General features: G+C 48.3%; 1 protein-coding gene across 2 annotated transcripts in view; it reads left to right on the forward strand.

Annotated features, from left to right (window-relative positions):
* The window catches only part of LOC140106888 (tropomyosin beta chain), a 53,241-nt gene extending 40,427 nt beyond the window's left edge, over positions 1 to 12,814 (forward strand). For both annotated transcript variants that reach the window (XM_072131515.1, XM_072131513.1), the window contains exon 9: positions 12,475 to 12,814. In XM_072131515.1, coding sequence (XP_071987616.1) covers positions 12,475 to 12,557 — 83 coding nt within the window. In that variant the 3' untranslated portion in view covers positions 12,558 to 12,814. The remainder of the gene's footprint in view (positions 1 to 12,474) is intronic.
* The last annotated feature ends 1,285 nt before the right edge of the window (positions 12,815 to 14,099 follow it).

A 14,099-nucleotide genomic window follows, 5' to 3' on the forward strand; every position in this document is an offset into this window, starting at 1 on the left:
TGGTGTAGTATATATAACACATGGAGGTGACAGAGGAGCAGGTCCTGTACACTGGTGTAGTATATATAACACATGGAGGTGACAGAGGAGTAGGTCCTGTACACTGATGTAGTATATATAACACGTGGAGGTGACAGAGGAGCAGGTCCTGTACACTGGTGTAGTATATATAACACATGGAGGTGACAGAGGAGCAGGTCCTGTACACTGGTGTAGTATATATAACACATGGAGGTGACAGAGGAGCAGGTCCTGTACACTGGTGTAGTATATATAATACATGGAGGTGACAGAGGAGCAGGTCCTGTACACTGGTGTAGTATATATAACACATGGAGGTGACAGAGGAGCAGGTCCTGTACACTGGTGTAGTATATATAATACATGGAGGTGACAGAGGAGCAGGTCCTGTACACTGGTGTAGTATATATAACACATGGAGGTGACAGAGGAGCAGGTCCTGTACACTGGTGTAGTATATATAACACATGGAGGTGACAGAGGAGCAGGTCCTGTACACTGGTGTAGTATATATAACACATGGAGGTGACAGAGGAGCAGGTCCTGTACACTGGTGTAGTATATATAACACATGGAGGTGACAGATGGGAAGGTCCTGTACACTGGTGTAGTATATATAACACATGGAGGTGACAGAGGAGCAGGTCCTGTACACTGGTGTAGTGTATATATAACACATGGAGGTGACAGAGGAGCAGGTCCTGTACACTGGTGTAGTATATATATAACACATGGAGGTGACAGAGGGGCAGGTCCTGTACACTGGTGTAGTATATATAACACATGGAGGTGACAGAGGAGCAGGTCCTGTACACTGGTGTAGTATATATAACACATGGAGGTGACAGAGGAGTAGGTCCTGTACACTGATGTAGTATATCTAACACGTGGAGGTGACAGAGGAGCAGGTCCTGTACACTGGTGTAGTATATATAACACGTGGAGGTGACAGAGGAGTAGGTCCTGTACACTGGTGTAGTATATATAACACATGGAGGTGACAGAGGAGCAGGTCCTGTACACTGGTGTAGTATATATAACACGTGGAGGTGACAGAGGAGCAGGTCCTGTACACTGGTGTAGTATATATAATACATGGAGGTGACAGAGGAGCAGGTCCTGTACACTGGTGTATTATATATAACACATGGAGGTGACAGAGGAGTAGGTCCTGTACACTGATGTAGTATATATAACACGTGGAGGTGACAGAGGAGCAGGTCCTGTACACTGGTGTAGTGTATATAACACATGGAGGTGACAGAGGAGCAGGTCCTGTACATGGGGGTAGTATATATAACACTTGGGAGTGACAGAGGAGCAGGTCCTGTACACTGGTGTAGTATATATAATACATGGGGATGACTGTGCAGCAGGTCCTGTACACTGGTGTAGTATATATATAACACATGGAGGTGACAGAGGGGCAGGTCCTGTACACTGGTGTAGTATATATATAACACATGGAGGTGACAGAGGAGCAGGTCCTGTACACTGGTGTAGTGTATATAATACATGGAGGTGACAAAGGAGCAGGTCCTGTACACTGGTGTAGTATATATAACACATGGAGGTGACAGAGGAGCAGGTCCTGTACACTGGTGTAGTATATATAACACATGGAGGTGACAGAGGAGCAGGTCCTGTACACTGGTGTAGTATATATAATACATGGAGGTGACAGAGGACCAGGTCCTGTACACTGGTGTAGTATATATAACACATGGAGGTGACAGAGGAGCAGGTCCTGTACACTGGTGTAGTATATATAACACATGGAGGTGACAGAGGAGCAGGTCCTGTACACTGGTGTAGTATATATAATACATGGAGGTGACAGAGGAGCAGGTCCTGTACACTGGTGTAGTATATATAATACATGGAGGTGACAGAGGAGCAGGTCCTGTACACTGGTGTAGTATATATAACACATGGAGGTGACAGAGGAGTAGGTCCTGTACACTGATGTAGTATATATAACACGTGGAGGTGACAGAGGAGCAGGTCCTGTACATGGGGGTAGTATATATAACACGTGGGAGTGACAGAGGAGCAGGTCCTGTACACTGGTGTAGTATATATAATACATGGGGATGACTGTGCAGCAGGTCCTGTACACTGGTGTAGTATATATATAACACATGGAGGTGACAGAGGGGCAGGTCCTGTACACTGGTGTAGTATATATATAACACATGGAGGTGACAGAGGAGCAGGTCCTGTACACTGGTGTAGTATATATAATACATGGAGGTGACAGAGGAGCAGGTCCTGTACACTGGTGTAGTGTATATAATACATGGAGGTGACAAAGGAGCAGGTCCTGTACACTGGTGTAGTATATATAACACATGGAGGTGACAGAGGAGCAGGTCCTGTACACTGGTGTAGTATATATAACACATGGAGGTGACAGAGGAGCAGGTCCTGTACACTGGTGTAGTATATATATAACACATGGAGGTGACAGAGGAGCAGGTCCTGTACACTGGTGTAGTGTATATAATACATGGAGGTGACAAAGGAGCAGGTCCTGTACACTGGTGTAGTATATATAACACATGGAGGTGACAGAGGAGCAGGTCCTGTACACTGGTGTAGTATATATAACACATGGAGGTGACAGAGGAGCAGGTCCTGTACACTGGTGTAGTATATATAACACATGGAGGTGACAGAGGAGCAGGTCCTGTACACTGGTGTAGTATATATAACACGTGGAGGTGACAGAGGAGCAGGTCCTGTACACTGGTGTAGTATATATAATACATGGAGGTGACAGAGGAGCAGGTCCTGTACACTGGTGTAGTATATATAATACATGGAGGTGACAGAGGAGCAGGTCCTGTACACTGGTGTAGTGTATATAACATGTGGAGGTGACAGAGGAGCAGGTCCTGTACACTGGTGTAGTATATATATCACATGGAGATGACAGAGGAGCAGGTCCTGTACACTGGTGTAGTATATATAACACGTGGAGGTGACAGAGGAGTAGGTCCTGTACACTGGTGTAGTATATATAACACGTGGAGGTGACAGAGGAGCAGGTCCTGTACACTGGTGTAGTATATATAATACATGGAGGTGACAGAGGAGCAGGTCCTGTACACTGGTGTTGTATAAATAATACATGGAGGTGACAGAGGAGCAGGTCCTGTACACTGGTGTAGTATATATAATACATGGAGGTGACAGAGGAGCAGGTCCTGTACACTGGTGTAGTATATATAACACATGGAGGTGACAGAGGAGCAGGTCCTGTACACTGGTGTAGTATATATAACACATGGAGGTGACAGAGGAGCAGGTCCTGTACACTGGTGTAGTATATATAACACATGGAGGTGACAGAGGAGCAGGTCCTGTACACTGGTGTAGTATATATAACACATGGAGGTGACAGAGGAGCAGGTCATGTACACTGGTGTAGTATATATAACACATGGAGGTGACAGAGGAGCAGGTCCTGTACACTGGTGTAGTATATATAACACATGGAGGTGACAGAGGAGCAGGTCCTGTACACTGGTGTAGTATATATATAACACATGGAGGTGACAGAGGGGCAGGTCCTGTACACTGGTGTAGTGTATATATATAACACATGGAGGTGACAGAGGAGCAGGTCCTGTACACTGGTGTAGTATATATAACACGTGGAGGTGACAGAGGAGCAGGTCCTGTACACTGGTGTAGTGTATATAACACATGGAGGTGACAGAGGAGCAGGTCCTGTACATGGGGGTAGTATATATAACACGTGGGGGTGACAGAGGAGCAGGTCCTGTACACTGGTGTAGTATATATAATACATGGGGGTGACTGTGCAGCAGGTCCTGTACACTGGTGTAGTATATATAATACATGGAGGTGACAGAGGAGCAGGTCCTGTACACTGGTGTAGTATATATAACACATGGAGGTGACAGAGGAGCAGGTCCTGTACACTGGTGTAGTATATATAACACATGGAGGTGACAGAGGAGCAGGTCATGTACACTGGTGTAGTATATATAACACATGGAGATGACAGAGGGGCAGGTCCTGTACACTGGTGTAGTGTATATAATATGTGGAGGTGACAGAGGAGCAGGTCCTGTACACTGGTGTAGTATATATAACACGTGGGGGTGACAGAGGAGCAGGTCCTGTACACTGGTGTAGTATATATAATACATGGGGGTGACTGTGCAGCAGGTCCTGTACACTGGTGTAGTATATATAATACATGGAGGTGACAGAGGAGCAGGTCCTGTACACTGGTGTAGTATATATAACACATGGAGGTGACAGAGGAGCAGGTCCTGTACACTGGTGTAGTATATATAACACATGGAGGTGACAGAGGAGCAGGTCCTGTACATGGGGGTAGTATATATAACACGTGGGGGTGACAGAGGAGCAGGTCCTGTACACTGGTGTAGTATATATAATACATGGGGGTGACTGTGCAGCAGGTCCTGTACACTGGTGTAGTATATATAATACATGGAGGTGACAGAGGAGCAGGTCCTGTACACTGGTGTAGTATATATAACACATGGAGGTGACAGAGGAGCAGGTCCTGTACACTGGTGTAGTATATATAACACATGGAGGTGACAGAGGAGCAGGTCATGTACACTGGTGTAGTATATATAACACATGGAGATGACAGAGGGGCAGGTCCTGTACACTGGTGTAGTGTATATAATATGTGGAGGTGACAGAGGAGCAGGTCCTGTACACTGGTGTAGTATATATAACACGTGGGGGTGACAGAGGAGCAGGTCCTGTACACTGGTGTAGTATATATAATACATGGGGGTGACTGTGCAGCAGGTCCTGTACACTGGTGTAGTATATATAATACATGGAGGTGACAGAGGAGCAGGTCCTGTACACTGGTGTAGTATATATAACACATGGAGGTGACAGAGGAGCAGGTCCTGTACACTGGTGTAGTATATATAACACATGGAGGTGACAGAGGAGCAGGTCATGTACACTGGTGTAGTATATATAACACATGGAGATGACAGAGGGGCAGGTCCTGTACACTGGTGTAGTGTATATAACATGTGGAGGTGACAGAGGAGCAGGTCCTGTACACTGGTGTAGTATATATAACACGTGGAGGTGACAGAGGAGCAGGTCCTGTACACTGGTGTAGTATATATATCACATGGAGGTGACAGAGGAGCAGGTCCTGTACACTGGTGTTGTATATATAATACATGGAGGTGACAGAGGAGCAGGTCCTGTACACTGGTGTAGTATATATAACACATGGAGGTGACAGAGGAGCAGGTCCTGTACACTGGTGTAGTATATATAACACATGGAGGTGACAGAGGAGCAGGTCATGTACACTGGTGTAGTATATATAACACATGGAGGTGACAGAGGAGCAGGTCCTGTACACTGGTGTAGTATATATATCACATGGAGGTGACAGAGGAGCAGGTCCTGTACACTGGTGTTGTATATATAATACATGGAGGTGACAGAGGAGCAGGTCCTGTACACTGGTGTAGTATATATAACACATGGAGGTGACAGAGGAGCAGGTCCTGTACACTGGTGTAGTATATATAACACATGGAGGTGACAGAGGAGCAGGTCCTGTACACTGGTGTAGTATATATAACACATGGAGGTGACAGAGGAGCAGGTCCTGTACACTGGTGTAGTATATATAATACATGGAGGTGACAGAGGAGCAGGTCCTGTACACTGGTGTAGTGTATATAATACATGGATGTGACAGAGGAGCAGGTCCTGTACACTGGTGTAGTATATATAACACATGGAGGTGACAGAGGAGCAGGTCCTGTACACTGGTGTAGTATATATATAACACATGGAGGTGACAGAGGAGCAGGTCATGTACACTGGTGTAGTATATATAACACATGGAGGGGACAGAGGAGCAGGTCATGTACACTGGTGTAGTATATATAACACATGGAGGTGACAGAGGGGCAGGTCTTGTACACTGGTGTAGTATATATATAACACATGGAGGTGACAGAGGAGCAGGTCCTGTACACTGGTGTAGTATATATAACACGTGGAGGTGACAGAGGAGCAGGTCCTGTACACTGGTGTAGTATATATAACACATGGAGGTGACAGAGGAGCAGGTCCTGTACACTGGTGTAGTGTATATAACACATGGAGGTGACAGAGGAGTAGGTCCTGTACACTGGTGTAGTATATATAACACGTGGAGGTGACAGAGGAGCAGGTCCTGTACACTGGTGTAGTATATATAACACATGGAGGTGACAGAGGAGCAGGTCCTGTACACTGGTGTAGTATATATAACACATGGAGGTGACAGAGTAACAGGTCCTGCATACTGGTGTAGTGTATATAACACATGGAGGTGACAGAGGAGCAGGTCCTGTACACTGGTGTAGTGTATATAACACGTGGAGGTGACAGAGGAGCAGGTCCTGTACACTGGTGTAGTATATATAACACGTGGAGGTGACAGAGGAGCAGGTCCTGTACACTGGTGTAGTATATATAACACGTGGAGGTGACAGAGGAGCAGGTCCTGTACACTGGTGTAGTGTATCTAATACGTGGAGGTGACAGAGGAGTAAGTCCTGTACACTGGTGTAGTATATATAACACATGGAGGTGACAGAGGAGCAGGTCCTGTACACTGGTGTAGTATATATAACACATGGAGGTGACAGAGGAGCAGGTCCTGTACACTGGTGTAGTATATATAACACATGGAGGTGACAGAGGAGCAGGTCCTGTACACTGGTGTAGTATATATAACACATGGAGGTGACAGAGGAGCAGGTCCTGTACACTGGTGTAGTGTATATAATACGTGGAGGTGACAGAGGAGCAGGTCCTGTACACTGGTGTAGTATATATAACACATGGAGGTGACAGAGGAGCAGGTCCTGTACACTGGTGTAGTATATATAACACGTGGAGGTGACAGAGGAGCAGGTCCTGTACACTGGTGTAGTATATATAACGCGTGGAGGTGACAGAGGAGCAGGTCCTGTACACTGGTGTAGTATATATAACACGTGGAGGTGACAGAGGAGCAGGTCCTGTACATTGGTGTAGTATATATAACACGTGGAGGTGACAGAGGAGCAGGTCCTGTACACTGGTGTAGTATATATAATACATGGAGGTGACAGAGGAGCAGGTCCTGTACACTGGTGTAGTGTATATAACATGTGGAGGTGACAGAGGAGCAGGTCCTGTACACTGGTGTAGTATATATGACGCGTGGAGGTGACAGAGGAGCAGGTCCTGTACACTGGTGTAGTGTATATAACACATGGAGGTGACAGAGGAGCAGGTCCTGTACACTGGTGTAGTATATATGACGCGTGGAGGTGACAGAGGAGCAGGTCCTGTACACTGGTGTAGTGTATATAACACATGGAGGTGACAGAGGAGCAGGTCCTGTACACTGGTGTAGTATATATAACACATGGAGGTGACAGAGGAGCAGGTCCTGTACACTGGTGTAGTATATATATCACATGGAGGTGACAGAGGAGCAGGTCCTGTACACTGTTGTAGTATATATAATGTTCTCCTGATGTTGCAGACCTCTTCCCTTCTGTTCTCCTGATGTTGCAGACCTCTTCCCGTCTGTTCTCCTGATGCTGCAGACCTCTTCCCTTCTGTTCTCCTGATGCTGCAGACCTCTTCCCGTCTGTTCTCCTGATGCTGCAGACCTCTTCCCGTCTGTTCTCCTGATGCTGCAGACCTCTTCCCTTCTGTTCTCCTGATGCTGCAGACCTCTTCTCTTCTGTTCTCCTGATGCTGCAGACCTCTTCCCTTCTGTTCTCCTGATGCTGCAGACCTCTTCCCTTCTGTTCTCCTGATGCTGCAGACCTCTTCTCTTCTGTTCTCCTGATGCTGCAGACCTCTTCCCGTCTGTTCTCCTGATGCTGCAGACCTCTTTTCTTCTATTCTCCTGATGCTGCAGACCTCTTCCCGTCTGTTCTCCTGATGCTGCAGACCTCTTCCCGTCTGTTCTCCTGATGCTGCAGACCTCTTCCCGTCTGTTCTCCTGATGCTGCAGACCTCTTCCCGTCTGTTCTCCTGATGCTGCAGACCTCTTCTCTTCTGTTCTCCTGATGCTGCAGACCTCTTCCCGTCTGTTCTCCTGATGCTGGAGACCTCTTCCCGTCTGTTCTCCTGATGCTGCAGACCTCTTCTCTTCTGTTCTCCTGATGCTGCAGACCTCTTCCCGTCTGTTCTCCTGATGCTGCAGACCTCTTCCCGTCTGTTCTCCTGATGCTGCAGACCTCTTTTCTTCTATTCTCCTGATGCTGCAGACCTCTTCCCGTCTGTTCTCCTGATGCTGCAGACCTCTTCCCGTCTGTTCTCCTGATGCTGCAGACCTCTTCCCGTCTGTTCTCCTGATGCTGCAGACCTCTTCTCTTCTGTTCTCCTGATGCTGCAGACCTCTTCTCTTCTGTTCTCCTGATGCTGCAGACCTCTTCCCGTCTGTTCTCCTGATGCTGCAGACCTCTTCCCGTCTGTTCTCCTGATGCTGCAGACCTCTTCTCTTCTGTTCTCCTGATGCTGCAGACCTCTTCCCGTCTGTTCTCCTGATGCTGCAGACCTCTTCTCTTCTGTTCTCCTGATGCTGCAGACCTCTTCCCTTCTGTTCTCCTGATGCTGCAGACCTCTTCCCGTCTGTTCTCCTGATGCTGCAGACCTCTTCCCGTCTGTTCTCCTGATGCTGCAGACCTCTTCTCTTCTGTTCTCCTGATGCTGCAGACCTCTTCCCTTCTGTTCTCCTGATGCTGCAAACCTCTTCTCTTCTGTTCTCCTGATGCTGCAGACCTCTTCTCTTCTGTTCTCCTGATGCTGCAGACCTCTTCCCTTCTGTTCTCCTGATGCTGCAGACCTCTTCCCGTCTGTTCTCCTGATGCTGCAGACCTCTTCCCGTCTGTTCTCCTGATGCTGCAGACCTCTTCCCGTCTGTTCTCCTGATGCTGCAGACTTCTTCCCTTCTGTTCTCCTGATGCTGCAAACCTCTTCCCTTCTGTTCTCCTGATGCTGCAGACCTCTTCCCGTCTGTTCTCCTGATGCTGCAGACCTCTTCCCGTCTGTTCTCCTGATGCTGCAGACCTCTTCCCGTCTGTTCTCCTGATGCTGCAGACCTCTTCCCTTCTGTTCTCCTGATGCTGCAGACCTCTTCCCGTCTGTTCTCCTGATGCTGCAGACCTCTTCTGTTCTGTTCTCCTGATGCTGCAGACCTCTTCCCTTCTGTTCTCCTGATGCTGCAGACCTCTTCTCTTCTGTTCTCCTGATGCTGCAGACCTCTTCTCTTCTGTTCTCCTGATGCTGCAGACCTCTTCTCTTCTGTTCTCCTGATGCTGGAGACCTCTTCTCTTCTGTTCTCCTGATGCTGGAGACCTCTTCTCTTCTGTTCTCCTGATGCTGCAGACCTCTTCCCTTCTGTTCTCCTGATGCTGCAGACCTCTTCTCTTCTGTTCTCCTGATGCTGCAGACCTCTTCTCTTCTGTTCTCCTGATGCTGGAGACCTCTTCTCTTCTGTTCTCCTGATGCTGGAGACCTCTTCTCTTCTGTTCTCCTGATGCTGCAGACCTCTTCCCTTCTGTTCTCCTGATGCTGCAGACCTCTTCTCTTCTGTTCTCCTGATGCTGCAGACCTCTTCTCTTCTGTTCTCCTGATGCTGCAGACCTCTTCCCGTCTGTTCTCCTGATGCTGCAGACCTCTTCCCGTCTGTTCTCCTGATGCTGCAGACCTCTTCCCGTCTGTTCTCCTGATGCTGCAGACTTCTTCCCTTCTGTTCTCCTGATGCTGCAAACCTCTTCCCTTCTGTTCTCCTGATGCTGCAGACCTCTTCTCTTCTGTTCTCCTGATGCTGCAGACCTCTTCTCTTCTGTTCTCCTGATGCTGGAGACCTCTTCTCTTCTGTTCTCCTGATGCTGGAGACCTCTTCTCTTCTGTTCTCCTGATGCTGGAGACCTCTTCCCTTCTGTTCTCCTGATGCTGCAGACCTCTTCCCTTCTGTTCTCCTGATGCTGCAGACCTCTTCTCTTCTGTTCTCCTGATGCTGGAGACCTCTTCTCTTCTGTTCTCCTGATGCTGGAGACCTCTTCTCTTCTGTTCTCCTGATGCTGCAGACCTCTTCCCTTCTGTTCTCCTGATGCTGCAGACCTCTTCTCTTCTGTTCTCCTGATGCTGCAGACCTCTTCTCTTCTGTTCTCCTGATGCTGCAGACCTCTTCTCTTCTGTTCTCCTGATGCTGCAGACCTCTTATCTTCTGTTGTCCTGATGCTGGAGACCTCTTCTCTTCTGTTGTCCTGATGCTGGAGACCTCTTCTCTTCTGTTGTCCTGATGCTGCAGACCTCTTCTCTCCTGTTCTCCTGATGCTGCAGACCTCTTCTCTCCTAAAGCTTCAGACCTCTTCCCTTCTGTTCTCCTGAAGCTGCAGACCTCTTCCCGTCTGTTCTCCTGATGCTGCAGACCTCTTCCCGTCTGTTCTCCTGATGCTGCAGACCTCTTCCCGTCTGTTCTCCTGATGCTGCAGACCTCTTCTCTTCTGTTCTCCTGATGCTGCAGACCTCTTCCTGTCTGTTCTCCTGATGCTGGAGACCTCTTCCCGTCTGTTCTCCTGATGCTGCAGACCTCTTCTCTTCTGTTCTCCTGATGCTGCAGACCTCTTCTCTTCTGTTCTCCTGATGCTGCAGACCTCTTCTCTTCTGTTCTCTTGATGCTGCAGACCTCTTCTCTTCTGTTCTCCTGATGCTGCAGACCTCTTCCCGTCTGTTCTCCTGATGCTGCAGACCTCTTCTCTTCTGTTCTCCTGATGCTGCAGACCTCTTCTGTTCTCCTGATGCTGCAGACCTCTTCCCGTCTGTTCTCCTGATGCTGCAGACCTCTTCCCTTCTGTTCTCCTGATGCTGAAGACCTCTTCTCTTCTGTTCTCCTGATGCTGCAGACCTCTTCCCTTCTGTTCTCCTGATGCTGCAGACCTCTTCCCTTCTGTTCTCCTGATGCTGAAGACCTCTTCTGTTCTCCTGATGCTGCAGACCTCTTCCCGTCTGTTCTCCTGATGCTGCAGACCTCTTCCCGTCTGTTCTCCTGATGCTGCAGACCTCTTCCCTTCTATTCTCCTAATGCTGCAGACCTCTTCTCTTCTGTTCTCCTGATGCTGCAGACCTCTTCCCGTCTGTTCTCCTGATGCTGCAGACCTCTTCCCTTCTGTTCTCCTGATGCTGCAGACCTCTTCCCTTCTGTTCTCCTGATGCTGCAGACCTCTTCCCGTCTGTTCTCCTGATGCTGCAGACCTCTTCCCGTCTGTTCTCCTGATGCTGCAGACCTCTTCCCGTCTGTTCTCCTGATGCTGCAGACCTCTTCTCTTCTGTTCTCCTAATGCTGCAGACCTCTTCCCTTCTGTTCTCCTGATGCTGCAGACCTCTTCTCTTCTGTTCTCCTGATGCTGCAGACCTCTTCCCGTCTGTTCTCCTGATGCTGCAGACATCTTCTCTTCTGTTCTCCTGATGCTGAAGACCTCTTCTCTTCTGTTCTCCTGATGCTGCAGACCTCTTCCCTTCTGTTCTCCTGATGCTGCAGACCTCTTCCCTTCTGTTCTCCTGATGCTGCAGACCTCTTCCCTTCTGTTCTCCTGATGCTGCAGACTTCTTCTCTTCTGTTCTCCTGATGCTGCAGACCTCTTCTCTTCTGTTCTCCTGATGCTGCAGACCTCTTCCCGTCTGTTCTCCTGATGCTGCAGACCTCTTCTCTTCTGTTCTCCTGATGCTGCAGACTTCTTCTCTTCTGTTCTCCTGATGCTGCAGACCTCTTCTCTTCTGTTCTCCTGATGCTGCAGACCTCTTCTCTTCTGTTCTCCTGATGCTGCAGACCTCTTCTCTTCTGTTCTCCTGATGCTGCAGACCTCTTCTCTTCTGTTCTCCTGATGCTGCAGACCTCTTCTCTTCTGTTCTCCTGATGCTGCAGACCTCTTCTCTTCTGTTCTGATGCTGCAGACCTCTTCCCGTCTGTTCTCCTGATGCTGCAGACCTCTTCTCTTCTGTTCTCCTGATGCTGCAGACCTCTTCTCTTCTGTTCTCCTGATGCTGCAGACCTCTTCTCTTCTGTTCTCCTGATGCTGCAGACCTCTTCTCTTCTGTTCTCCTGATGCTGCAGACCTCTTCTCTTCTGTTCTCCTGATGCTGCAGACCTCTTCTCTTCTGTTCTCCTGATGCTGCAGACCTCTTCTCTTCTGTTCTCTCTGTGACTTCTCACCTCTGAGCTCTCCAGGCGCTGTTGCCGCTTTGTCCTGGTAAAGGTCTGGATGACGATCTGTGTTTGTTGTTGTGGACATGTAGGGTCCATGGCAGGTGAGACTCTGTTCATCATGGACACGGCTGGATGTATGTAGCGGCTCATTGGGTGTTGCCCGTGGGTCACTTTTGTCTTCTTCATTCTTCCAGAAACCTTGTCAGAAGCGAAGGATGAAAAGCTGAACATTCAGCAGACGCTGGACCAGACGCTGGTGGAGTTGAACAATATGTAACCCCTTCCCTGGTGGATGTCCCCCACTTCCTACGCCACTTGCACAGTTGTACCCAGTGGGTATCATGTGTCTCACGCTGTCCCCACCTGCCAACAGAACTCCCCAACTCTCATCGAGGTCCGTTTACTGCTGAAGCCCAAATACAAAAAGTCGACGCCTTAAAATATGTTTGCAATTTACTCACAATGACTTAATATGAGAAATCCTGATGTGACTGATGGTATGATGTGTGTACCTCAATAAAACACGTGGACTGATCCCCGACTCTTCTGTTGTCTCCACCCTACAAGAGTTGTAGGTCTCCCAGTCTGCTCCTTTACCCTCTCGTCACAGGGAGGTGGCGCTGGACCCTCCTATGTTGTGACCTTCCTCAAGGTTGTATCTGGAGGACCAGTGCAATGCGAGGCTTAGGACCCTCAGAGCTGATACTCAGGCCCAAGGCTTAGGACGCAGGCACCAGAGCGTCACTTATAAACCTTATGACATGTCCCTATAGCGCTGCACTAACTCTTACCTATAGAATGTGTTGCTAAAAAATGCATAGCTCATATCCCAGGAAAATGACCCTTGTAGCTTACCTGAAAGCCCTTGTAGGAGGAGCAGTGAGTCACAAGGGGGTGTTTTATTCATGGGGGTCACAGTGTGACTCCACCAATGTCTCCAGCATCTCCCTCATTCCCCATCCCTTCAGCTGATATCATCCTCTGCTCTGCCAAATGGAGGAGGGAATAAGGGAGATGCTAGAGACATGGGCGGAGTCACCTGCTGACACGCCCTTGTGACTCACTGCTCCTCCTGGCCGGGTGTGAGGTAGGCTACAAAGGTCATTTTCTCAGGAGGGGGAACTATGAAGGAGATTTATCATGAGGCAGGATTTTGCGATATTTCTATGTCGGCCTTTATTCATTCTGGTGTTTGCTCTCTAATTAGACTTTCTGGGATTTTTTTTAACATAATCCCAAAAGCACACACGCCAGGAGGGGAGGGACCTTGTTATTTTTTGGAATTATTTAGAAAAATCGCAAATCATAAATGTGTCTGTCTGCGGCGCTGCACCACCAGTGGTTCTATGTTTTATCTACAATTCCCAAGTTGTGGGAAAATGCCCTTTGCCACCATTTTATACCAAAAAGTCAGTAATAAATCTCTCCCTATGCATTTTTTTGTCAAAAATACTGTAGCCTATATACACTCACCGGCCACTGTATTAGGTACACCTGTCCAACTGCTCATTAACACTTAATTTCTAATCAGCCAATCACATGGCGGCAGTGCATTTAGGCATGTAGACATGGTCAAGACAATCTCCTGCAGTTCTCCCGAGCATCAGTATGGGGAAGAAAGGTGATTTGAGGCCTGTGAACGTGGCATGGCTGTTGGTGCCAGAAGGGCTGGTCTGAGTATTTCAGAAACTGCTGATCTCCTGGGATTTTCACGCACAACCATCTCTAGGGTTTACAGAGAATGGTCCGAAAAGGAAAAAACATCCAGTGAGCGGCAGTTCTGTGGGCGGAAATGCCTTGTTGATGCCAGAGGTCAGAG

This window comes from Engystomops pustulosus, unplaced genomic scaffold (genome assembly GCF_040894005.1).
Source record: "Engystomops pustulosus unplaced genomic scaffold, aEngPut4.maternal MAT_SCAFFOLD_59, whole genome shotgun sequence".
Classification (NCBI taxonomy): Eukaryota; Metazoa; Chordata; class Amphibia; order Anura; family Leptodactylidae; genus Engystomops; species Engystomops pustulosus.